General features: G+C 38.7%; 1 protein-coding gene and 1 non-coding gene across 2 annotated transcripts; one reads left to right on the forward strand and one right to left on the reverse strand.

The window, feature by feature from the left end:
• The first annotated feature begins 212 nt into the window (after positions 1 to 212).
• Positions 213 to 8,592, forward strand: LOC113671627 (uncharacterized). Its single transcript, XR_016187896.1, has 5 exons — positions 213 to 293; positions 1,062 to 1,169; positions 4,202 to 5,043; positions 5,682 to 6,782; positions 8,190 to 8,592. It is a non-coding gene; the product is annotated as an uncharacterized LOC113671627 (transcript).
• Positions 8,593 to 9,537: 945 nt separating this feature from the next.
• Positions 9,538 to 26,483, reverse strand: LOC113671624 (serine/threonine-protein kinase SIK3). The gene is made up of 9 exons (XM_027187869.2): positions 26,313 to 26,483; positions 25,972 to 26,088; positions 18,425 to 18,488; positions 17,703 to 17,818; positions 16,803 to 16,848; positions 16,550 to 16,674; positions 15,552 to 15,675; positions 13,950 to 14,161; positions 9,538 to 13,368 (listed from the first exon to the last, which is right to left on the reverse strand). Exons 1-9 carry the CDS (start codon positions 26,445 to 26,447, stop codon positions 10,780 to 10,782), a joined length of 3,528 nt encoding a protein of 1,175 aa, XP_027043670.2. The 5' UTR covers positions 26,448 to 26,483; the 3' UTR covers positions 9,538 to 10,779.
• Positions 26,484 to 26,786: the final 303 nt, after the last annotated feature.

Below are 26,786 nucleotides of genomic sequence, written 5' to 3' on the forward strand. Positions count from 1 at the left end.
AACGAACAAGACAGGTCTTAGTGAATTTAACTTAAAACTATTTTTTGCATACTGCTCTTCACAAAACTCGTCCCTACAGGTAGGACTGTAAAAACACTACAAGTCCTCTTCTCCAGAACTCATACTCATGTAAAGTGGTTACGCTATTGTAGTTTAAATTTATTTCCTTCTATGGCAGGGAACACAAGACCTTGGACATAATGAAATATTAATTTTTACGGTGTAAGACTTTATATGCAATATAGAGCAGGTCTACAGACAGTCGAATTTCTTCTAAGGAAAGTTCAGGGACGGTAAGTATTCGGACAAAACATGATTGTGTTTATTTTTCAATGGTCAAAACTCTCCATTGTTTCACTTTCCAAGGTCTCATAGTTGGATTGCAGCTTTTTTCTAATTTTTTTTCTTTGATAGATTTTTTAGTAAATTAGGTGATAAGACAGTTGTTTTATTTTAGATGAACGCCCATTTAAGTGACCTCCAATTTAGAAGACTAGGACATGACAAAGTTAACAAAACCAAGAGCGAACATAGCTGTTTATTAATAAACAATAATGACAATAGCGAAAATTTCAAGAAACCAATTTTACTAATTTCTCAAAAAGAGAGACACAATCAAAGGTGAAAGAGCACGAAGTAGACTGCATCAAACAACGAATGATAAATGTAATGATTACTTGGTTAAAATAGAGTAAACTACCCTCAGGGAATTGATACTAAGATTGACCCTGAGAGTTTTCGAGCAGAATATAAGAATCGGGTTTTTCGTGAGGCCGAGTTAAGCCCCGGTGGGATACGTTCTATTTGCCATCGAGAGCTGTAGTACCAAAGCTATCTTGAACAAGGCGAAATTTTGGGCTTGAAAATTTTTCGTGAATTTAATCTCATTTATCCCTTTCAAATTACCATGACAGTTTAGATTTAGTAATAACACAAAAGTGGCTTACATTGATGAAATATTTTACCAAAAATTCTAAAATGAATTAAAACTGAATGCGTCGGGCCTGCACAAATGTTAGAAAATATATTTAATACTGATATTCACATTTCTTTGCTTACAGGGAGAAGAAAAAAGTTTTCAAAGATCCTATCGCTTAAACGAAAATATTTTTGGAGTGGTCAACTTCATTCCCTTGCGAGACCTAAGGTGTTAGCTCTTCGAACAACAGGTAACAGGTTACAGCCCAAATTTGAGTTGACTCATTTTTAATTTAATAGTGGAATATGTCGGCTATTTTCCCGCCCTAAAGCTCTTCAAAAGGAACAAACTCACAGTTTGAGCGTTTTGGTAAAAATCGGAATTATTCAAGGTCGTAATTAAAATGATGATTTCTGGGTTTTATTCTCTGTGACCTTAACTAGTGAAGCGATTTTGTTAATTGTGTGCCTGCGATCTTCTTACTGTGACTAAACATTGTCCATAGCTACAGTTCGTTAAGGTGTAAAAATGAGCTATTTACAGCGAAAAAATATACCAGACACTAGGTAATTATGAGTCAGTCGATTATTTATCTTGATGGTGACTTGGTGTCGAAAACGTTTGGTTTTATACTTTTTAAATATATTTTTGCCTTGTAAATAGCTCTCAATAAACATGGCTTCAATCAACTTTCTTTGGCTCGAACGAGTCTCAGTTTTAAGCATTTTTACAATTCTAAAGCATCCGTGTTTTGCCGCAATAACTTTCATGGTCTTAAAGCAAATTTAAGTCAAAAATTTAGACGACAAGCGTAAGCTTAAATCGAGATCGCACGCAGGACTGTTTTATGCTGTCATATCGTTAGCTTACGCACTCGATATTGTAGTTGAGCAAAAACTCTAAGCAATCTTCATGACCTAAACTTTCTTTTATGTCCCAAAGACACCAAAACCGAAACACATTTTAAGGCTGTTTTGTTAAACACAGTTTGAAATTTCTTTTATTATTTAAGCTGCTTGGCCTCGTGATGTTTGTCGACTTCAAATTTAGTACAAGTTAGTGTTTAAGTGAATTATATGGAAAGTTTTAGTTTTTAGTTTTCAGTTCTCTGTTTCTGATTGTCATTCAGTTAACCCTGGTTTAACTAAATATTTTTTTGGCGTAGATGGGTATTAGACAGAAAAAAAAACTTCAGAAAATTTGAAAACATTTCGGTAAAAGCGTAATTTGTATGCTGTAGCTGCTTTTTTTACGGGGAAGGCCTAAGTCTCATTTATGTGAATGGGTACCATGCGAAACCATACTGATTTTTATTTTAAGAAAATGACTGAAAATAGTTAAGAATACGTGAAGACAATTCTTCAAAATTAATGAACGTTCATTTTTAAAAGCCTGGTCCTTGTTCTGTAATTTTTTTAAAAAATTAAAGTCTTTGAGGAGGTGTCTGCTTTGTAACAGAACCATACTTATCCGCAGTTCAAATACGACTTTCATATATTCACAGCCGTTCAGAACCATACTCATTCATAGTCGTTTTCAGGAAAATAGAAAATGTATATGGAAAGAATAAGGAATACATGAAAAAACATTCTACATAAAAATTATCAAGGTTCATTTTAAAAGCCTTATCCTAGTCGAGCATTTTTAAAGAAAACTCAAGTCTTTGAAGAGTTTTCTGCTTGGTAACAGGGTAATATTCATCTCTAGCTTTTATCGCGCCAGCGAAGTCAATTCAACCACCGACCTAACAGAAACGCAGCTGTATACATATGGAGTTTGTTCAGCATTTTAGCAAGATACACCTGATTTTTTCTTGCTTTTGTATTTTTTAAAATATATTTTCAAATAATAAAGTTGAATAATGAAAATCAAAGTAAGGCTCACATTGAGAACACCCAACATGTTAATACAGTTGGTTGACAACTGCTTATGAGTTGAAAGGTGCCAGCTTAAAAATAAAGAAGACGAAGGCTTTGTGAAGCAAATCTCACAAAACTAAATAAATATTTCTTCTATCAGTCTTACACGAGACTTATTCCTAAGTCATCTTTGTAAATTTAGGCCATAATTCGGCTTTTTAACCAGAAGGTAAGGTAGTTCTAACTTAAAAAACCACAGATATTTAGATGTACGACAAAAAATGTTTGAATGCATGGATCTACACCAGTTTATTATTTTTTTTCACAAAGTTGTGGTATGCGAATGGTTACTCATGAATGGTGTAAAACGATAAAATTTAAAATATTTGACATAGTCAGTTAAGTCAAGAATCAATTTCCCCTAAAACTAAAAAACGCCTGGTGCTTTGAGTTTGACCGCGTTACTCACATCACGCCTGCTATGTACCAATACTGACTGGTTACCTTTAAAAGTATCGAGTAATTTTGATCAAATAGAACGATTTTCAGGCCATTGCGACGTGTTATATCTTTGAACTTACCAAAAATGAACCATTTGCCGTGCGGTGCCAGCGCTTCAGAACGGCTAAGCCAGTCATTTAACAGCTGAGAGCAATTTGTGCAATTTCAAGAAAGCACCTAAAAGTCATCTTTTTAGCTAGGCTCGCCAACAAGGATTTTCTTTGCACTGATTTTGATATAAATGTATTTTTTTTCTCTTCCTGTTGCTCATATCAACTTAAAATATCTTTTTAAAAAGTTCTTCGATTTCAAATGTTTAAGAAAGCAACAAACCTGTCTTTTCTGTCAGCGGCTCGTCTTAAGATTTTCTCTAGTGTTATTTAAACAAAGATCTTTTAAAAGCTCTTCGGTTTTAATCTTTACATAAATACACTATATCATATTGGATGTATTTTGCGCTGTGTAAGTATTGGTAATAACATGATTTGGAGTGCAATTTGGTGTTTAGTAAGCTCGAGCAAATTTTTCAAAGACAATGAAATTGCACGAACCCGTTGGGCGAGTGCAAATTTTAGTCTTTGAAATATTTACAAGTGCTTATTTACACCAAATTACACGAGAAATCATTTTGTTACTTATCAAAGATTTACATGAAAAAAGCGTCACAGAGAGTCGAGACAAAATTTTGATGGCGCACCCGCGCTATTTGTAACTTACACTCGTGTTACAAAAAATATGTACTCGATTTCAGCCATTCAGTCGCGTGTACTTTTTTTTATATATATTGTTAACAATGTTATTATTAGTATCTCACTCAGATTATTGGTTTTGGACTGGAAAAAAATATTGCTAAAAATTCAAGAAAACTACATCACGCTGTATTGATGAAAGTAACTCAGTATAATCATGAATTTCTTCGTAGGCACCACCTTTCATTTAAATAAAATGGAAGTTTTTATGCTCATTGCAATCTACGCTGTATTACCCATGTGTGTAAGCAGCACCATTTATTACGTGGACGCTGGAACTAAAGGCAGTGACTCGAATACCGGACAAACCACCGACAAACCATTCAAAACCATTCGCACGTGCATCAATGCACTGAGCTCCGCAGGAGACGAGTGTCACATCCGTGCGGGGCGCTATCACGAGCCACAATTCCCTATAGCTAATAAAAAGGGCAGCTTGTCCCAACCTATAATCATACGGGGGTATGGAACTGAGAATCCTGTCATCGACGGAACAATTCCATTGAAGCCACGTGGAAGTTCGTCGTGGGTGCGAGGAAGCGATGGAATCTATAGCGCCCAAATCAGTCAGGAAATCTGGCAGCTTTTCGTTGGCGAAGAAATGATGACGAACGCACGCTGGCCAAACGCCTTGTGGTCGGACAAGACTGTATTTAAAAATAGCCATTGGGCAAAGTCTGCTTCGAGCTCAACCCGCGGAACAATGGTTGATAATGGTGTTAAAGACTTGGCTGAAAGTAGATTAAACGTAACAGGAGCAATGGCAGTTCTGAATATCGGAAGTTTCAATACTTTTACTGCTAAGGTCGAAAGTCACGTGCCTGGAAGAAGTTCCTTTACATATAAAGACACTTTTGGAAGTATAAAGTTCAAGCCGGCCAGTAACCAGTACTTTTTAGAGGACAAGCTCGAGTTCCTTGACAATGATGGCGAGTGGTTTTTTAATCAAAGCACGAAAACTGTCTATGTGAAGACCCCGGATGGAGCGACCCCCGCGGGGAGAATTCGTGGAAAGGTAAATTATTGATCTAATACTTAATCAAGCATGACTTGCCTATATAACTTTAAAAAGTAACTGGGGAGTTTCTTTCCAGCCTTGGCTGTATGACTTCTTATTACAATGGAAAAAAAAGCATTACTTTTTTTTTAACATAAGTGGCGAATTGCACCTTGAATTATTGTGAGTCTCGCAAAATTGTCCTCTCGATCTCGAAATCTAGTCAGCTGTCTGTGACAAGTCGCCGTGTTTTGTATTCTTGTGAGTTTCTTAAAGATTAGGAATTGTTTTAGAGTTGAAGAAACCGGTGCAGATCCACGAATTTTTGGTCGAAAGTCCGATTTTCTAGTCTTAAAACACATAACTTTTTCCAATTATAATAATAATTATCAAAATTCATTTCAGTGTCAAACGTATTTAGCTGTACGGGTAAAAGCTAAATGAGGAAACTAGAGTCTAAATGAGCCAGTTGGTGTTTCTAGACAATTGTTTTAAAGTCAACTAAGATACGAAGAAATTCTCCTATTTTGACTGACGAAAGGGTTATATACTTCGACGAACTGAATATCTCTGGTATTATTTTTGCATTTCCAACAGGATAAATATGTATCATACGCGAGTACGTAGAAGTCGTCATTCTGTTTTCTTCGTTCCAGGTGCAGACCTATGCTTTCACTATTTCAAACTGCGAATATCTGCAATTCAAACAACTGACGTTTTTTGGCACCACTTTCAAAACGCTCCCAACGAGCAGACGGAGAGTTATTGGGAACCTAACGTTTGACTCGATCAATTTCAACTTCCCTTCATATTCCAAGCGCATGCTCGGTGTTACTGATCCTCCACTCTAGACATTCATCCGAGCATCTCGAAGGCGCAGCTTCGAGTTGATAAACAGCACTTTCTATGGGACTGATGGACTCGCTCTTGAGTACTATGGTGATGGAGTGCTGCTAAAGAATAATTTATTCGAGTACAATGATTGGTCTGTTACCCTCAAACAAACCCAGAATGGTGGATTCGGAACAGTGATATCACGGGGACCCAACGATAACTTTACTCGTAACACTTTGCGTTATAATGGCGCTGCGCATGGATATCGTCCGAATGGACCCAACCCCTTGGTGGAGCTCAATCACATTCACCACCAGTGCTGGGGAAATCTGCAGCACGATGGAGCGGGTATCCAGTTCCAGATCCCTTCGCAAACCAACGCTACTTGTCAGAAGAATTGGGTGCACACGAGTCCAAAACCTGGACTGCGTTTTGATGCAGTGAAACCACCTCGAGTTGGCACAAATGGTACCATGAAAGAGAATGTCATTTGGAAATGCGGTGGTATCATCGTTAAGGGTAACTATCATCATGTACTGAACAACCTTCTCTTCCACAAAGGAACTGGGGCGAGCCCTGCTCCAGGCTGCACCTTGTGTGTTCGAAAGTACTTCCCTTCAACGCCTTTGGTTGAGATGAACCAGAAAACTGTGATCCGGCAGAATGCGGCAGATGTTGCAAACGGTGGCAGGAGTTCATGGCCTCTACCGGGTATTGTGACAAAGAACGTGATAGGACCTGTACGACCGGAAGTCATGGACGCAGATAATTTAGACTTCCGGCCCCGTGTAACCTCCAAATACAACGCGGATAGCGTCGGACCCTACAGGTATGATCCCAGAAACAGATTTTATTGGATTCCGGGGCGACAGCTCTACAAGGCTGATACCCCTGTGCCCCCGAATGGAAGTACCACTGTCAAGGTAGGATCAAAACTTCTCCCGAAATATTTGCATTAGGGCAAGTTTTGTACTTGGAAAATGATTGCAAACCTTTTTCCAAACTGTATCTTTAATTGGTGTTCAATTCTTTCGTTACCCTTTCCATCAATCAGATGCAAAATTTAAGCCGATAATGGCCTAGATATCTGGTGTTCTCTGAGTTTTCAAAATTTTCCTTTTCATTGATTTTTAGTTGTGAACACTGCACGTTTAGTTTTACAACAATCGAAAAAACACCTAAATATAAGAAACTGTCAAAAATCGAGTAAGACACAAGAATAAAAGGATGTAAAAGAGAACGAATAAAAAAAGAGCGTCATCCTTTTCTATGCGGCAAATGATGGAATCAGCTTAGCGTTAAGTTTTAAAAGTCTCTGACCTAGTAAGTCGGTGAAAAAGTTGCTGAAAAGCGTTAGCCCTTAATTAATCAGAGCGAATAGCGAACGGCCAAGAATCGAAACCTCAGCTTAAGAATTCTTTACAGTGGCCAATTTACATTATCAAGTCAGTTGTTAAAACTAAATAATTCTTGTAATACCTCAGCACCACACTTTTCCTAGAAACTTATTCCTTTCATCGAAAAAAAATATGAAACGAGTCGACCGATAGACATATTGATGGACTGTTGGCGTAAACTAGCTCAAACATCATGCGCAAACGGTAGGCACCAAGAGTCTGATTAAGAAATTTTATTTCGGGCGGCTGCCACTCTTTTCTTAATACTTTTAAAGAGACCTCTTTTACCTGTAAGTACACGCTCTTAAACATCCTACGGGTTGGCGTGCGTAGGCTTACGGACAACTGGCCTTGGCAGATTAAACGTATTTTTAAAACTAAAACCCGAACGAGTCGTCCTGTTGGGGACTCTAAACAAGGTCATTTATAAATAGAGAGGGCGATGACCGTCCAAGAGTTACATCTAATTATAACGGTCAAGGACAAATCACTCAAAAGCAAAACTGTACGTGTGGTCTTTCGTCACATGACAAAACAAGGCTCTCAAGACACGCACATGGACTTCAAGGTAATCTTACAAGCCTGAACAATTCCCAAACGCTGAGCCAGAACACTCCTAATTTTAGCAGTTCATTGTGAACAATCACAAAACAAGGCCAGGGATAAAATTACTCAAAAACCAATAAAATTTATGGCCAAAATTGCACAATCAATCTCAAGTAATCGAAACAGGCTTGTCACATTCGACTGATGAATCTGTTCAGTGATAACTTCGATTCTACTCTGGTTGTTAGATCTTCACTCAATATATCACCGATAAAAGTAATTTTCAGGACTAGTCCTATTCACGCAGCCACATCAAACAATCGTCTACTACTCCAGGACTCAAACCACAAATTGCTAAGCGTAATTCCTTCTTTTCTTCCCTCTCAGTTCGGCAGAGATGCAGTGATGTGGCTTAACGCATACAAAGCCTCCATCCATCATGTGTACTTTGGTACAGACAGGGCCAACGTCACCAGTGCAACACCGGCTTCAGCTGAGCACAAGGAGAGAATCATTGATAATGGTAACGTGCATTACCTTAATGAAAGTCTTTTAAAAGGATCTACATACTATTGGCGGGTTGATGCCGTGATTACTGCCGCGACTACTCATAAGGGAGACGTATGGACTTTTCAAACCGAGTGAGAACAGATCAGAACACTGGTGGAAAGGATGACCTCATCGTGATTCTCACCCAGACGCTGTGTAATTCAGTATATATTTAATCGTTTTTATTTGTGATTAAATTTAAGGTGGATATGAAAGTATTAAACAGGACTTCAAAAGGTGATTTTTCTTGAGGCCTTCGTGTTCATGATTTGGAAGAAAGGCTCGAGTAAGGGATTATAAATTTCTACAGAAACTTTTGTAGTGGAAAGAAGCGAGTCGCTGGGTAATGCAAGAACGACAAATAGTTCGCTAGGGCCGAATGATCCCCAAGAGTGACTAGCATCTAATTTCTCCCCCATAATATCACCCTTAACTCCAACAAAAAGGTCACGAGAATAACAGAAATGATCACGAACGATAAAGCTCCTGATTGTTAAAGAAATTCTCCTTGTCAACACACTAGGATACGTGTAGAGCACAGCCTGGAAAATGCGCATACGAATGTTAACTCTTAAGAGTGACCAGCTTCTAAATTCTCCTCACAATATCACCCCTGAATTAAACATTAAGGTCACGAGAATCAAGGAAATGATCTATAGCTGAAAAAGCTCCTGATCGTTGAATAAATTCTCCTTGTCTGGAATTGTACGGAGAACAGTGCGGAGAAAATACATACTGATGGGTCAAGAGATCACGTTCGGTCCATGCACCTAAACAGCCAAAATGGCAGTCCTCGACAAACCTTATCAGAGGCACTTTGATACTCTTTTATTGTACAAAGATTCTGTGGTTGAGCAATACCAATCTTTTACCTTCGTGATATTTCTCGGGAGGAAAATATATTACATTATTTTACTTGGCTAGGCAAGGAATTCATTACTATACAATTATTTATACACTGCCGAGATTTACCACGCTTCAACTTTAATCGCTAAAAACAAGCCATTTCTGCGGATGAAAAGAGCCTAACCTAAATGTAATACTTCCCGAGACGCTACGAAAAGTGCCGAATATTTCCGAACCATTTCCGGAATGTTCTCGACCCTTACTTCTGTCTTTAGACAGGGGCTACTATTGCTGAATTTGGCTGGGGCTTGTGGTGCGATTAAAATCAAAGTGCAAACGATTTTAGGCAAAATTTATTTCATTCCTAGGAATTATATACACAGACTGAACGCCAACTAATGCAGGTGAAACCGCTAAGGTAAGAAATTCAGAACAAAGACAACTTGTTTTTATAATCAATATTGTATCAAGTGAAGGTATTTACGTGTAGTCAAATCAGCACAAGTTGGAACAAGGGATCCAGTGCAAAGGCGCAATGAACCAGATTAAAAAAAAACCTTTTCTACATACACACAAAAAAAAACATTGTGAGCCTCTTCTCTATATGAAATTTCATGCAGTTTGCAGTTCTCGCGAACGGTAGAGGCCAGAGTTTACAGAGACATTCGGATGAAATGAGGAACAAGATAAGGTAAAGAGCAAGGGTATTCGCTTTCTTTAAAGGTTATTGGGCACTTCAAAGGTAACATTCAAAGAAAATCCAGACATTTCGACCACATCACACCGATCTCAACCAAATAAACCTGTCTCACTTCTTTTCAACTCTCCCCAGTCCTCGGGTATTTGGTTCGCGCTGGCCTGTGCTTTAACCAAATTCTGCAATACTGTTAGGCCGTGGCAGACAGAAGAGGACGATTTAGGGAAAGATAAGGGAATGAAAATAGGAGAATTTTTCAGGGGTCAAGGTCCTTTGTTTTTGCGCCATCGTTCTCTGCCGCTGAAAATCTAGTCAACTAATTTTCCTTTCTACCAAATTTATGTTTCTTTGTTCAATAATTTAGAGCATTTGCTGTAAATTTAAGAAAATTCCCCATAGATTCTCTTGACCTGTTTACTGGAAAACGGAGTGAAAATACAAGGAGCCTGTTAACCATTTCTGGGATTAAAAGTTAAGAATCGGTATTTAACGATAATTTTAAAGGAATTTTTTTCCGAATGAAAATTTCGGCTCAACAATAACAGAGGCAGATGAATCGCTTAATTTGCAAGCACAAAAAACACTGCTCGTATATCATGTTTAGACTTTCACGAATAGAAGGGAAAAAAAAAACTTTCCTACAACGAAAACAAGAGAACAATTTTTACTTTTGAGCTATGTAAGTCAATTATCTACTCCTAATTTAGGGTATAACTTCTTTTTCAGGAAAGAAATAAATTCACAATAAAAGCACTTTACCTCAAAGTCACGCGAGTGAAAGATGAGTGTTTTGCGCTACACTCCATCTACATCAACTTTCACGCAATCTTTGTTTTAAAGAAAACTAATTATCAATTCAATTCACGCAATACGCTTTCAGTCACGTCACAGGTTCATTCCCGCAAGAACCTCGTTGCAAAGTTTCTTGTAATGCCACTGGTTGCCACTGACTCGTCGCAAGCGCAATCCGTTAAGATTCTCCCGGAGGGGGCAGACTTCAATTTCAGCGCACACACCCCCCTGCTGAAGGGTGAATGTCTGCTCCGACTGTTCGTAAGCAATCTTGCCAGACCGCTGATCCAGCGATCTTCTTATTTCACTAAGAATATCAGGTATACACTTGCTAGAAGTCATATTAACAGAAAATGCCATACGCAAAGTGTTCGTTTGCGTCAAGTCGGGCGAACCGTCTCCTTTGCTAAGCGAATTAAGTAAAGAGTCTTGATGAATTGTTCCGTTGGGAGAAAAAGTTCTATATAGAAGACCGTCTCTAATTCCTAGTCCCTCTTCCAAATTAATATTGTTGTTTAACATGTCCCTTGCTTGGTTTTGCGATAAAACATTATTAGCGGTCGCTCTTCTGAGCAAGTCCATAGAATTCCAGGCGTCTTGCGCAGAAGGCACCGTATGATGTCGACGGTGATGCATTGGCGACCGCTGCCCGACGTTTCCCGCGAGCAACGCTGCCGCAGGATTTGTCCCGATAGTCCCGAGAAGTGTTGCAGGGCTTAGGGGCATTGTGCCACCGCCGAGTCCCCATCTACTAGCCCTTGCTAACTCTTCAAGATCATTCTCATTTATAACCGGATTTCCCAACATAGCAGCTGGAATACTGGGGGGAATTGGTGGAATAGTTCCTGTATCCGATACTGTCTCCGCCAAGCTTCCGTTTGACGCAGTCCTTGTGGTAGAAGTGGCAATGCTAGGTATGGGATACCGCTGATTGAGGGGCACTGCTGATATAAGAGGAGACGGCGGCGGCGAAGGAACTGGAGACGATAATGCGACGCCATCGGATAGAAACGAGGTCGTGTTTGCTTGTGTTGACATAACATTCTGCGAGAGAAAGTTCGATGTCTCAGTAGAGGATGCAGGCGACGAGTCCTCGATAAGAAGACTGTTTCTTGGCGAGTTCGAGGCAAGATTTTGTGCAAGAGTGGAAAGCGCGGAAGGATCCGAACCTATTCCTCCTGAAGTGGAGTGGATAATTCCTGCGGAGTCAAAAGGTGACTGGGTGCAGTGTTCAATGTTCAAGCGTTGCATCTCCTTGTGAAGAAGATCTTGGTGCTCCATCGACGACTGAGCTGGAATTTCCTCCAAATCTTCGACCGAACTCTGGAGTAATACTTCTACTCTTTGCCCATCGAAGTCCAACTCCTGACTCGTATGAGCAGGTGCGTACTGCTGCTGGAACTGAGCGAGTGTGGCGGCTAAAGAGTCAGCACTGTCCGACGCCCTCCTACTGTAAAACTGCTGCTGCAGATGAAGCTCGTGTTGTTCCTGTTGTCTACGCTGCTGTTCTGCTTCAGCAACTCGGCCATACTGCTGCTGGAGTTGTAGGCACTCCTCTTGCAGCTCACGAAGGCTGTTTCGTTTGGACCCGCTGCCGCTGATGCGCTCCATATGCTGCTTGTAGGCTAGCACCGAAGCAGATCCATCTGAAGCTCGTCTTGATCCGTTGTATCGAATCCCGGAGGGTGTAGTTATGAAGGGTCCCTCCCGTCCTGGACGGTCCCTTGCGGGAGGAAACACGGTCCGTCTGGTTTTTAACGGCACTTGTAATAATCGCAGTTGAAGCATGTCATCTGGCATTTCATTTGGTGAGGTGTGACGTTGCCGTGCCCCTCGACATGCCATGTACCGTGCAATGGCATCTTGATCTGGTTCCTGATCTGAGCCGCTGTCGTTTGCCCCTTCGCTTATTTGAGGGCTCGATGGCCCGGGCGAAACCGAGAATGGTGACTGACACACAAGTGGATTATGGCTGTTTAACGGCGAACCGCTTAGTGAGCCCGTGTGACCCTGATTATCGTCTCCTATTCCAGCCATGGCACGAAGAGCATTAAATTGCGCTATTCCGGCGGCTAGGCTCGTTGGTCCATCGGAGGCCCTTCTTCCCAAGGGCGGTCTAAGCTGGAACACACTGGGCACCTGCAGAATTTGCTCCTTGTATGCCAAAGACAGGTCCAGCGTGGGCGAATACGGTGGCAAACCTGGGTTCAATCCTAAAGCACCCTGGAATGCATCCTCAGTGGCCTGACTTAGAGGACTCAAGGGCTGTTGCACGAATTTCTGAGTGAGCATCTCTCGTAGCTCCGGCTCCATCAATGGATCCACAGCGGTCAGAGTGTGCCGCCGCTTCTCCAGATAAGTCTTCAAGCTTGGAGGGATCTCATCCGGCATCTTATCGTCTTCTTCGTCACCCTCCTGCGTGAGGTCCCACTGGTCCTGGAGGGGTTTCACTCGCCTCGTGGGCGAGTCAGGAGTCACTTGAACGGTAGGAACATTCATTGACGGCTTCTCAGCTCCAGCTAACTCGTCTTCAGTCTCCATCATTTCTGAATCACTTGAGTTGCCAGGTATGGCAGTTATGTTGGCGCAAGGATCGTGTGACGAGCTGGCAGATCTTTTGAGCTTTTCCAGAAGTGTGAAATAAATACCGGAGAACTGGTCGTAATCCTTCTTGAAAAGTGACTGCAACGGAAACATAGAAAATGATCTAAGATACAACAGTTATCGACTAGAGTCAAGTCGAGTTTGTCAGTTGATAACCAGCTCAAGTATCTAGAAAAACTTTCTGACGGAAAATTTAACTTCAGCCCTTGGAAATGTGATTGAGAAATTCCCTTGTCGTATAATCGAAACCAACCAATTTCGTTCTCGTTTCCCCCTAACAAGTCGCTTTGTTCAAAACTGGCGTGTGAGTTTCTGAACAAGAATATAAGCTTCGACTTATCAACATTAACACTAGCTAGTATACCTGACTTGAAGATAAAACTTGTAAGACACATTTCGAACTAAGGCAAATTCTACCCCAAGAAATTTTCATTCCTATATTGTTGGGAATTAAGCGCAGACCGGAAGAGGAATCTGCCTTCTCCTGGCGCGCTTTGACATCAACAAATCAATCAAAAAGCCCTCCTTGCTTCATCATCATCCATCAACACGACCGCGGAAATTTCGTCATTATGAAACTTGAAAAGTTTAACAATAACTACAAATAAAGCTCTGAGAAGGCAGTAAAACTTAAGAAAGTAAAGAAATAAAATTAGCACCTGGATAGTCTTTTCCCGATCAATTCCTCTGCTTTGCATTATTGTCAAGACTTCTTCAGTCAGCTCCGAGTCAGGTATCGTGTCTGTTGCTAGAGCGCTAGCTTTGTCTTCCTCAGTCATCTCGTTCAGCCATTTGTGGTTAATAATCTGCACCATTGTGTACCTCTTGGCCACATCACGAACCAACATGTGACGAATGAGGTGCTCACATTCTAAATAAAGACAAAATTGGTACAGTAAGTCGTTTGGTTGGTTACGTAACTGCCGGTTTCTATGGTAAGAAGCGACTAGGAGTCTAGTCCACCAGGGCAGGATGCGAGTCCAACGCAGATTACCCCTGAGGGATTTTGCCAAGTTTTTCAGCCTATGTAAGACGCGAAAGCCGGGTTCGACTCAAAGTGAAATTCCTCGACTTTTTTCCTGACTTTTCCCTGACATGTGGGAGCCATGTTATAGGAGGAGAGGGGAAGGGACTTAAAAGCTGTAAAACGCACCCATGTCCACCCGGTCCCCTTCCACCTAGGCTGGCATAGAAAGAGGGCCACGCAACAGGCTGCGTGAGGTCCTCGTTCCGCGAGAGGAAATTGCCTGCCTCCAGCGCTCTACCAGACTGTGTCCGTCTGAACTGATTTCATTTTAATGTTGCAAAATCCTTTCAATCCGTCAATCTATCACTTAGGAATTGACCCGCAATAGGAAAGGGCATATCGATCTCATCTGTTCGCGTGATTTAAGCGAGGCAATGAAGTGTGAATACAGACGAAACAACTTGTTGTTTGTCTGATGGCTAAATTTGATCATTCGCCAAGAGAAGGCAAGCATGTCGAAGATAAAAACCTACGTGAAGGTTTTTGCATCAGCAAACCTACAGCCTACATTTCACAAGATCTTCCTTCCCAGTAAACGTGAATCTTCTCCGTCAATGTTTCATCTCAGTTAATTAATCCCCCTTCTGCGTTTTTCTATCTTTAGTTGTTATTTTCGACAACGTGGTTCTATTTATATATAAATAAATATTCTATAGATAAAACTTGAAGCGTGACCATTCAGGTAGGCTAATTAGAAGTAACTTCATGTCGCACTGTTTGTTATGCCGACCAAAGTAGTTATTTCAGTGCAAGGTCCGCTACATTAAAAAGTTTATTTGAATTGAAATCTTTCGACTCGATTGAACCCAGAGATATAACAAAATATCTAACTAAAATTGTTTTCTTGCTCCTCATTTTAAGTAACGGTACCTCGAGGGAAAAAACTCTGTCCGTAAGTTAAAGTTCGGACCTTGAACTCCGTTAGTAAGAGATGTCTATGTATGTACTTTCATGTAGTTCTCTTGTGTATGCTTTAAAAGATTACTTTAACTTTCAATCTCTGTAAGTGAAGTGTTGCTGTGTACCATTCAGATAAAATTTACTGATCAGTACTTCCATATGGTACTGTTTATTTTGAGAATCAAACCCTCGTGACCATTCAAATCCCATCTGCAGACCATGTCTAAGTCTTATTTTAACTCAGTATTCAGCAAATTCACCTCATCTATAATATCATGCTAATAATAATATCATTCATTCGAATCAAAGTCAATGTTTTAGGTGAATTACTGACCTCTAGACATGAAGAAGGGAATTCTGAATCTGCCATCCAACACACGGGACCTCAAACTTTGCAGTGTACTGCCATCGAATGGCAAAGCCCCACACACTAGCACGTAGAGGACTACACCCAAACTCTGAAAAGTTCAAACAATCAATTAACAGAAAGCCCAGCGTAATCACCGCAGCCAATCAGAGGGAAGGAATAACTAAATTTGTATTATCCATTGAGTTGATAACGAAAACTGGACTCCGTTAAGAGTTTCAAAGCTGACGTTTCGAGCGTTGGACCTTCGCCATTCCATTCTCTCTGACGAAGGGCTAACGCTCCACACCTCAGCTTTGACTGCAAGTGAACTCTTCATGGTGGCCAATTTACGTTATCAACTCAGTTGATAATCCCAAATCACTTTGTTCTACTCTCCCACCGACGCCGGCAGCACCACAGTTTTTTCTTTTTTAACTTACCACCCATTTATTCAGGAGAGATGAGCCAATGAGATTTCAAAGAAACTACGTTTGCCCCGAAAGCCCGGCGGATGACCATTGCGCGTTTGATTTCAGTTTTGGATCTGATTGGACGAGAGAATAGCACGAGTTTTCTGGACCAATCACAGGGAAAAGCAAAGTAAAACTAGTGCAATTCATGGTTTCATTCGACAGCCTACTGAAAACTACTTTATATCCAAATGAAACCCGAAATCACATTTACAAATCTTCCCAAGCAAATTCACGTGTTAAGGAGGGCTTGCTCTCCTAATACATTACCGACGCAAAACTTTTCGACAACATCTATGAGAGCAAAAGTTTCCCTTCAGTTAACCTCTCTAAATATTCCGTGGAAAGTTGCTGTGGTCAAGTCATCTTATTAGAATAGTTCGTGGTGACAGGTATTTCTAAACGTTCCTTTTTGTTCCCTGTGTCCAAAACAGTCCTAAAGGCAATTCTTTCTCAACCAGCCCGGAATGTGTATCCGTGGCCGCACAGCTTGATATGTCATGTCTTACTCACCCAAATGTCTACTTCCGGTCCACAGTAAGCTTTCCCTTCAAAGAGCTCCGGAGCAGCATACGGAGGACTTCCGCACCACGTTTTCAGATGCTTTCCTTCTTGAAATAAGTTACTGAATCCAAAATCTACGAACAGGAAGAGAAGTGTTGTTTAAAGTTCCGAGGGAAAAAAAAAACAAAACAAATATCCTATTACATGTACCACATACACCTGTACACCAAAAAAAATTCATTCTCCTGGAAAATATGCCTACCTGCAATTTTAATATTAAAATTCTCATCCAATAGAAGATTCTCTGCCTGAAAAGGTAAAAAAAAAAAAATCAGTTCTTCAAATGCACTTCACCCTCTACACTTTTACTCATTAAACACAACCTCGTTACTGTTCTTTTACATTTCCTGCGATCCTGACAGAGAGAATTTTGTTTAATAATCAAGAGCATCTTTGGTTGGAAATCATTTCCTTCTCACGACATTCACGTTTGATTCAGTCGTGATATTGTAAGGAAAATTTGGGTGTTTGTCACTTACAGGCGTGAAAGGGCCTAAAAGTGACCAGCATCCAATTTCTCCTGGTATTACCTTCCCTGAGTCACATATCAAGGTCATGAGAATAAAGGAAATGATCACTAACTTAAGACGGTTTTGATTAGTAAACAAATTCTCCTTATCAGCACATTAAGAAATGTATAAAGAACATTATGGAGAATATGCATACTGATGTTAGTGTGTAGGTTGGGTGAAGGTTTAGGATCCACCTACAAGGCGGTTTACATATGTAAAGAGGCTGGTGCTTAAAGAGCGAGGCTTCCAACTTACAAAGTAACTCTTATCAGTCCTGTTTGTCTACTCCCCCCACGTCAAATTCGACATGGTAGTCATCAACCACCATGTTGAATTTGAACATGTCAAAAAATAAGTGATAGTCAATGATAGTTGATGATAGCTGCTGATAAGGCATGATAGTTCGTGTTAAAACACGCCTAATAGTTGAAACTATCATCAACTATCATGATCATTTGAACATGGCTTTACATATAAAATGATTACAGGAGCTACATTTCATTTGTGACCAATGTTTCACATGTATGTCCCATATATCAAGGCATTGCCTAAGCTGAGGTGTCTCGAACAAAAAATTCCAAAGTCCTTACTTTTAAGTCTCGGTGTACAACACACTGCTTATGGCAACTGTCAACAGCTGATGCAATTTGCAGAAATTTTTTCCTTGCCTCCTTTTCAGACATTCTACCATGTGCAACTAGATAATCTAAAGCAAAACAAATGGAGAAATAAAAATTATTAGCAAAACACATATGTACCAAGAAAGCGCATACATTTATGTCAGGTTACTGAAAACCTCAATAATTAGCAAATATTCACCAAAGTGGAGATAACTAGCGATGGATATTTACTAAGCCACAAAGCAGTGAGGTAAATATCCACCACTTTCCACAACACTAAGTTAAATATAAATTTTAGCATATGCCACCACACAAACACCAAAAGTAGAGTTTGTTTTTTTCAAAATACCAAAAAGGGGTCTGAAATCAAACTCTTGTCTTGAACCTTTTATGGTTTCCCTTGACAGAATGATTTATTCAGAATCAACCAACAACCAATACAACCAAATTTCAACAGCAGTTTTTGTTTGCATGAACCCTTTAACTCTCATGATCTGACTGTTAATTCTCCCCTCTAGCTGCTACACATTTCCTTGTAGATTAGCAATAAGAATTTGTTGGTAGATCAAGATAACAGCTTCCACCTGATTGCTGGATAATTTATGGATGTTAAAGGAAGAAGTTACATGTTAATCGCTTCTGGGGGTTGAGACAAGCTTGTGAGGACTCAGCCGATGAAGATGAATGCTCACCAAATATTTCTCCTTTGCTTGCATGTTCTGTGACTAAATACATCATCCTGTCTGATTCCATCACCTGTTTGCAAGACAACCAAAAAATAACATTATGTCTGTACCTTAGTTGCTTTTCGACAGGATGTTTTCAACTTGAAGTTAACATGTGAAGATAAAGTCTTCATGGCTAATTGAGCTTGCTCAAAACATAATTTTAAGTTTGCCATGCGCAATCTGTTTTTAATCTCCTCCATCCCTCACAATTTATGTTTCCTTTTTATTAAATTCTACATCCTCTTCATTTGTCCACCTTTACAAAGTATCATTTTAAAGTTTTCAAACAAAGCTGCATGTTAATTTGCAACTACATGTACCACCATACACCAAAAATGGTTGCTCCTTTACAAAAGACTGTGTTAATTGCCCCAGAAAGAGCTCTTACATTGAAAAGAGGAGGATAATGATACCAGTACTTCACTGGCACATGTACTTAAATCCTAGCAACAGAAGATGTGTAACTGATTGAGAAGCATTTACAGATCACATGGGCAGTGAAAGTGCTGATTATTATAATAACTATTGATCAGAGGTTTTGCGGCTTCCAGTGAGAAATGCAACAGAAACCTTTTTTCAAGCACTCCTTTTGTTTCACCTTTCAAGATTAATGTTTTTTTGCATATGAAAGAAGAGCATTACATTCACAAATTTACATGTGTGAGTGATTTTTATTTATACTGTATAAATTTATGCTAAATTACACATGCATTTTGATCCATCCTACTTAAGATCTTATAGAGGACGGACACAGATGACATCACCATGAAGAGAATTTCACCTTTCCTTTGCACAAAAACAAATAAGATTCCATTTTGCCCTACATCTGTTAAGTGACAGATCACAGGAGACATCAACCAATATGGTAAAATCATCCATATAACCCTGGGCTACAATTTTGATGTCATCTATTTCTGAACAGACATGCAGCAACAAGGATTCTACATGATAACTAAACAATTAATTCCAAAACACAACAAAACAAAAACTAGAAATCTAAGACATTTACCATGTAACTAAATGGAACAATGTAACCAAGAGCAAACTGGAAGAAAGATAGACGCATGATGTAAGGCAATTTTTGCACATGTTGCACATGACAGGTGTCGCAAAACAATTAGTCTTACAATAGCTATGGCTACATCATAAATAATTTTTTTCACAGCTGCCAGGCATGTTCAGACACCAAACAAATTTATCCTCAATCATTTCTCCTCGCCGACAAGTCAAAATATCAAAAAAATGTACTTCACTCCTTTACGCCCCAATGTTAGTAAGCATATTCTCCACACTGCTCTTTATACCTTTTTTAAGCGGCATACAAAGAGAAATTGTTGAATCCAGTTCCTGCTCCAGTTTACGATCATTCACTTATTTCTTGTTACCTTAATGTTTGACTCAAGGGTGATATTGTAACGAGAAATAAAATGCTAGTCACTTTTAGAGGTTTAAGGGTCAAGTAATAACCAGTTAGTCAAATATATACCCTTAAGCCTTGTATGCTCGAACACTTGTCGCCGTAGAGTTCAAAAGTTTTGATTGCTAAAAGTGCCAGCTGCATTTGTTATTTGCATATTCAAAAGATTCTCTTTTAATTTTTTTTTGTACATAAACCACTTTCCATTGTGTTTTTTTAATACAACCACTCAGGAATTGAAACTCTACAGCTGTAAGTGTCTTTTCATAACAATTGTTGCTTAACATAATATTCATTGTTGTCTCTTTAGTATGTTTACAGAAGTCACTGTTTTTCTTTTGTTTTCTCAAACTGCGAACCTGCCTTAGCATTCACAAAGCTACAGAACACAACCTTCTCATCTGCATTCTCCAAATTTACGACTACAAGCAGCTGCAAGATTTTATGACTTCACTGTTTCTAATGTAATGTTTGAAAGCTGTTTACATGATTGGTCAAAATGACTGTCAAACCAGAAATTTGTTTGCACAAATTGTCATCTTAACCAGATATTGCATGTTGACCCACAGTTACTTTGAGCCCTAATTATACCAAAAAATTTCCAGAGAGAAAAAAAAACAACTACCAAACAAACCTATTCCAAACAGTCTCAAACCCTTCGAATGAATTTCATTTTTTCAAACTGATAAGAAACCCCCTTTGCTTTTTTGCTGAAGTTTTAGTCGTATTTGAACTGCAGAGAGCTCATGCCAAAAACTACATGCAAAGTTGGCATTAGTTAATTAAAAACAAAAAATATAGTTTATAAAGTATGTTAGAAACTCTGTGGCATGTTATATGATTGTTTTACACATACAGCTGTACAGTACCATAAAACCTTTGAAAAGAGAAATTTTTGACACAATGTTACAAGTCAATACTAGTCTTGAAGGGCACAACTACTTTAAAATCTATCAAAGGGATGTGTTTCTAAAGAAACTGTCATAGTGGTGCTGTGTCAGCTGAGGGATATTACAAGATACAAGTAATTTGGTTTTACCAACTAAGTTAATGTAAATTGGCCACCATTATGAATTTCTAAAGCTGACCTTTCAAGAGTTAGCCCTGCATCATTTGCTCTGATGAAGTGCTAATGCTCTTTATGGTGGCCAATTTACATTATCACCTCAGTTGATAAACCAAATTGATTTAAAATCTCCAAGCAATAGAAACAAGAATCAGATGCATGCTGATAGTCTTCTGATTTCCACTGCGTTTTTGTTTTCTTAGCCATTGTTATTTTGACTCTACTCAACAGTGTATCAGACATAATACAAAAGTTTACATAGCAATATTCCAATGGTTGTGGCTATGCTTCCTTTGCAATAAAAATGAAGACTAAAACTCCAACTGAAGAAATTCATATTGGTAGATTAATAATTTTTTAAAGACTAGGAGGACCACCCTTTTGTAGGTACTGTAGCAATCAAAAATCAACATCCAAATGTGGTTTCAAAAAGGGCTTCAAGGTTCTTGATTTCCATTGTCAACAACTTGAATTCCAAAAAAAAAATTCACTTTGTCCCATATGAAGCTGGCACAACATCTAACTTTTCAAGCAAGTTCCCTGTTGCTTACATGGTAGAACTAAAGATCTTTTCTATAACTTTCCTAAAACACAAATTCTTATTTCAGCTTGTTTTTACAGCTGTTTGTTCATAACCAATAGTGTTTTTATTCACACAAAGTGCATCTCTTTATCTTGCAAAAATAAGTTTGCAATTTCAAACTTTTGTTTTGAAACATGCTTGGTTTTGAAAAAATAAACTCAGTGAATTATGAGTTTTTAACCAAACACAACTTAATTAATCATAAGTAAAATAAAACTACATATTAAATGGAATGCCCAACAGACTCTGTTTTCCATGGTCTCCAAATAATTGGCAAACAAATTTGCCCAACCATTAAAAACCAAAAGACAATGTGCTTCTGTCTGTAGACGAAATATGCAGAAACCTCTTTGTTGCACTCTGATGAACCAAACCGCAATTCACAATGCATTTGTGTACCACAGGAAATGCCAATCCACAGAAAGCAGGAAGGATAAAAATAAGTAAACAATGTATAACCTTGTGAGACAATTTACACATTGAATTTTTAAAAAAAAAAGTTGTCCCCTGGGTACATGAACCGGAAAGAAGGGATACCACCATGGCAGACAAACTTCATTTACATAATCAGTGATATAACCTTATTAGTCTTTATTTGTGATAAATCTTATTTTTACGACAATAATCCTCTTCTCCCAGGAAAACTTGGTTACTTTTCATCATTTACCATATGGATTCAATTGTGGTTCCATGAGAGCAGAACGTCATCAGAGCTGTTAAAGAAAGCTGGTATCTCACTTAAACCCCTGTGCAGTGTCATTTCTTAAGCCATGCAGTCACTTTTACCACATTTTATCATTGGCAACGATGAAAAAATTGTCCCTTCACTGAAATACCATGGAAAGAAAATTGCATTCCCATTATTTCCCAGTTTCTGAGAAGAATTGAATGGATCATTTACTAACAGCAGGTTTAGTTGTTTGGATCAATTCCATGTTCAGAATTTGCTCAAAAGTTTATATGAATGTAACATTTTAAGAGAAAAAATTTCCTGTCTTGTAGGTAATCAGATGAAAAATATGGGATCCATGACAACATGGAAGCATACTACTGTTGAACTCATCGACAAGCCCTGATTATGCAATTGCGTGTTTTTAAGCTGTTGAATCTAATTCTTCATGGAAGAATACCTTTTAGGTGACAATAACATTTTTACAATTGTATAAATCTACATGCCCAAAAAAAAAAAGATGATTCCAGTTGTAACCCTGTGGTTAGACAAAATGCTTTGAATATTGATATAATGCACATTACTGTAAAGTTCACTGAGATGCGACCACAATGTCTCTCGAAATGGCCTATCGTGCTGATTTGCAAAGACAGTAGTGACTAGGCTTTATAAGATTTATTGCACCGCAACCCAAGCAACACAGGAGCATATGCGCAGTACTTGAAATACATGTAATTTGAGATTGTTTTCAAAGCATAAATTTTGCAACAGTTCTTAACCCACTGACAACAAATAACCAACATACAGCCAATTACGACCACAGGAAGAAATAAAACGATAACCAAAGAACATGTGCGTGTACAATGTTTTTGTCAACCTAGATCCTCGACAAGGAACTGAACCATTTAAACCAGTTTGCAATAAAAGTTATTTAATGTACTTAATCTGTTCATGGCATAAAGCCATACTGATATCAACCGCACACTCTTAAACATATATCACAACTAAACACTTTAATCACAGTTTGCACAAGGATCTTTAAAAATTCACACCAAACATCTCAAGCTCCATCAGTTACAATCTGGTTTATCTCCTTCACTTTTAGCCATTTCTCTGCTGTGTCTCATGAATGTATAGTTTTTGTTTAGCGGTTTCACACAGTCAAAAAAAGGGAAAAGACATATCAGGGAATATTCTGCGAGTAAAACTGGACATCATTCAGGATCTAACATGCAACAGTAACAAACAAAAATATCAATTTCAAACTACTCTATGGCTGGACAACTTTGGGGTGTCAATATCACAATATTACACAAATTGCTCCCAATCAACAAGAATAATCTACCACTGAAAAATGTAACACAACATAAGACTAAACAAGAATCTGCTTCCCTCTGTCGATTGAAAAACTTTGCTCTCTTTGTATTCGGAATCACGCAGTATGTATTTACTATGGGCTTTCTCTTTGTGTTGCTCACATGCTTGGAAATCTGAAAATAATAAATTTCTTTCAAGGCCACAAAAATTTGCCCCTTATAAAAACTTCAAATAGTGTTCAACAGCAAAATTTATTTAGACTGCAAAAAAAAAATCCTACTAAATTTGCCTACACAAATGATACAGTTCTAGACAACTGCCTCGTAGTCAAAAATTGTATCTTTCACCTCTTGCAAATGAGAACAGATAAATGACCCTAGTAAGACCATGATTGTATTAGACAAAACCAGGGAAATAACCAAGATTAAACGATACTGACTGCTCGACAGAGAAATCTTAATTAAGGAGAACTAACTTAATTATGCACACTACTTAATTACAACTAGCTTGTACCAGAGTGATTCAGTAAGGGAAAAAAGACCAGTATGAAGAGCATGCAAGTCTGACAGTCAATATCTTTTTCATTTCCAGTGTAAAAAAAAAACTTTAATTTTTTTAATTTTTCAGTTGTATCATAATGCATTTTTTTAAACAGAGAAAAAAGTTGAGTCATATTTTTGGCAAGTTTGCCAGGTATGACCCAAAGTCTTCACTAAAAATCCTCATAATTCAGTCTTGAATATTGGGATTAGGAACCTCTAAGTTAAAAATTATATAAAAAAAATTATAACTTTGAAAATAGGATCTCTATTTAAAGCATTAATGCCAAAAGAATTTGTATCCAATTCATTCAAAATATTTACTGTGTCATTTTATGCTGTCAACAGCTATGGTGATCGCTCTATTGTTCGATCTCCAGCGAATATTATCCCTGGCTACATAAACTTCTCAAAAGCACTTCAAACGGCCTGCCTAGAGACTTTGATGGAAGATAAAACACCTTTGAAGTCGACGTTTTATCTCTTCGTAGAGATAAATCGAAATTTCGTACAGGGTATTGGTGAAATATGAGAAGAAATTCACGTTGGTCAAGTAATACTCAAGAAATTCATAGTGTAAGAAAGCGTACAATTATACATTGTATGGTGTCGATGGTTCGATTAACGATTGCAAGGTGCCTCAGCTGGGAGCTAAATGTTGATAACCTTTCCGCGAAATAAAACTATAGCCCATTCTTTCCAAGCGCTTAGGTGACTCAGGAAACGTGTACAATGAAAGCACAACTAGGTTTTTCATGCAAATCAAAACCATTTGGTGAATCTTAGGGGATTAGATACCGTCCTGGTGCACTGGAACAAGCGATGTTAACACGTTTTGTGGATTCATCCATGTGTGTCGAACTCACGTCTGACAAATTGTTTCGATCGAAACAGATGGTTCCTCTGTATAAAGTAGTTGCAAGCACAGACAAAAAGCAATTGCAATGCTAGTGGTCCACAAGACAGGAAAGAAATGGAATATTTATAAGGCTAAATTACTTGCAGTTTAATAATCCGAAGACAGTAAAATTCAACCGTTATGACTCAAACAAACTCGTTTCACCATGAAAAGGTTCACACCTTTCATAAAATGAAAGCATTAGCTCTGGAAAACTTCACAACAATTCTCCAATTTACAGCTGGGTTTAATCCACGCAACGACACCATTTCAAACAACCGCGGTTCTCAATTTGTAAACAAAAACATCGACGGTGAGAATTTGTATATTTACACTCCAGGCGAAAGAGAATATTTTGCAGTGAAAGTGCGCAAATTTCGCTTTAAAATTTGCAAATTAAGATTGGGCCCAATATGTGATCATTTTCCACAGTATATAAAGCGAAAATTAACCGAAGATTGCTTGAATTTGGAGGAGGCCATTTTATGAAACCAGCAACGATTACAGTGCAAAATTTCAAGTGAAATTCGTTTAAGTAATGCACGTGAATCTGAGGAAAGCAAAGAAGAACAATTTTTCCGGCTGAGTTTCACCTCCACGCTGATTAAGACAGAGCTGAACCCGTTCCGATATCAGCCAAAGCAGAACGTGACACGAGCACTTAAGGAGTGAGGCCTATACTCTGCTTTTCTCGTCTTGCCGACAAGCAATCTGTTGTAAATGTACAGGTATTGTGAGCTGCAACACGCTGTCTGTCACGAATAGAAGAAACAAGAATTGCAGCCATTCTTTTCTTGAAAAAGCCTTGTGAACGATTTTCAAATCAAACCGACTCCGAAATAAATTTTTCCACAGAAGCACATTAAAATTGCTGTTGCGGAGACAAGCACCGGAGATGAAAAGATTCGAAAAAGATGGTATCCATCTGGGAACAGACATGACAAGTAAAACCGACCAAAGGGCATAATAAACCACAAGTGTATAGAAGAAAATACTTTTACAAATAACACTCATTACTCACCTCGTAAAGTTTAATAATGTGAGGATGATCCAGCATCTTCATTACATGAACTTCGCGAAAAATTTTCTTTAAATTTTCTTGATCCAATTGACTTTTGTCGATGATTTTAATAGCAACCTAGTCGAAGAAGATGCCAACGAAAAATAATTCAACAACTTCGCAATGAAATAATACATAATATAACAAACTACATAACTGTTTCGGTCAACCGTTTGGATACGAAGTTCGGTTTATGGCTGTTTAAAACTTGGAAGTGACAGTAAAGAGTCGTTGCGTTTCTATCGGTGCGCTTCTTTGAGAGAAGTCACGAATGAAGTCGAGGATTTCGCTAAACGCCGTACCTTTCCCTTTGTGATGCAGTGAGTAGCAAGCTTGACCACTGCAAAATTTCCCTTTCCGATGGTCTTTTCGATATTGTAGTAACCAATTCGTACAACACTTCCATGGCGATTATGCCCTCGCGATTTATCCGCCATTTTCGCATGATTACATGTTCTCAACAAGCCAACTGCGCATGCTAAAAAATCACGCGCGAAATACGCGCGTGGAAAACTTGACCGGAAATTGAAAAATACGCGTTGATTTTCCATTGTGAATGACGTCTGTGACTTTTTCCAATAAAGTAGCGATTTGCAGCTGCCTCGAAACTGCTAGAAAACAGTCATTTCCTAGTTTCCTTATGTCATCCGTTATTTAGCTTGGGTAAAACAATTCGCCGGTGTTGTCTTAAATTTATTTCGTAGGGTGTACGTTGCGCTTGTATATTATTTCGCTTCATTTTCTTTTATTTTTTAAAGAACTGCCGCATTTTAATG

Source organism: Pocillopora damicornis, chromosome 6, assembly GCF_964200805.1.
Source record: "Pocillopora damicornis chromosome 6, jaPocDami1.2, whole genome shotgun sequence".
In the NCBI taxonomy this organism is placed as follows: Eukaryota; Metazoa; Cnidaria; class Anthozoa; order Scleractinia; family Pocilloporidae; genus Pocillopora; species Pocillopora damicornis.

Coding starts and splice junctions, on each gene's coding strand:
- LOC113671624 (XM_027187869.2), bottom strand. CDS start 26,447: ATGGCGGATAAATCGCGAGGGCATAATCGCCATGGAAGTGTTGTACGA. Junction 26,089..26,312: donor ACTGCATCACAAAGGGAAAG/GTACGGCGTTTA, acceptor TTCTTCGACTAG/GTTGCTATTAAAATCATCGA. Junction 17,819..18,424: donor AAGCAAAGGAGAAATATTTG/GTGAGCATTCAT, acceptor GTTTTGCTTTAG/ATTATCTAGTTGCACATGGT.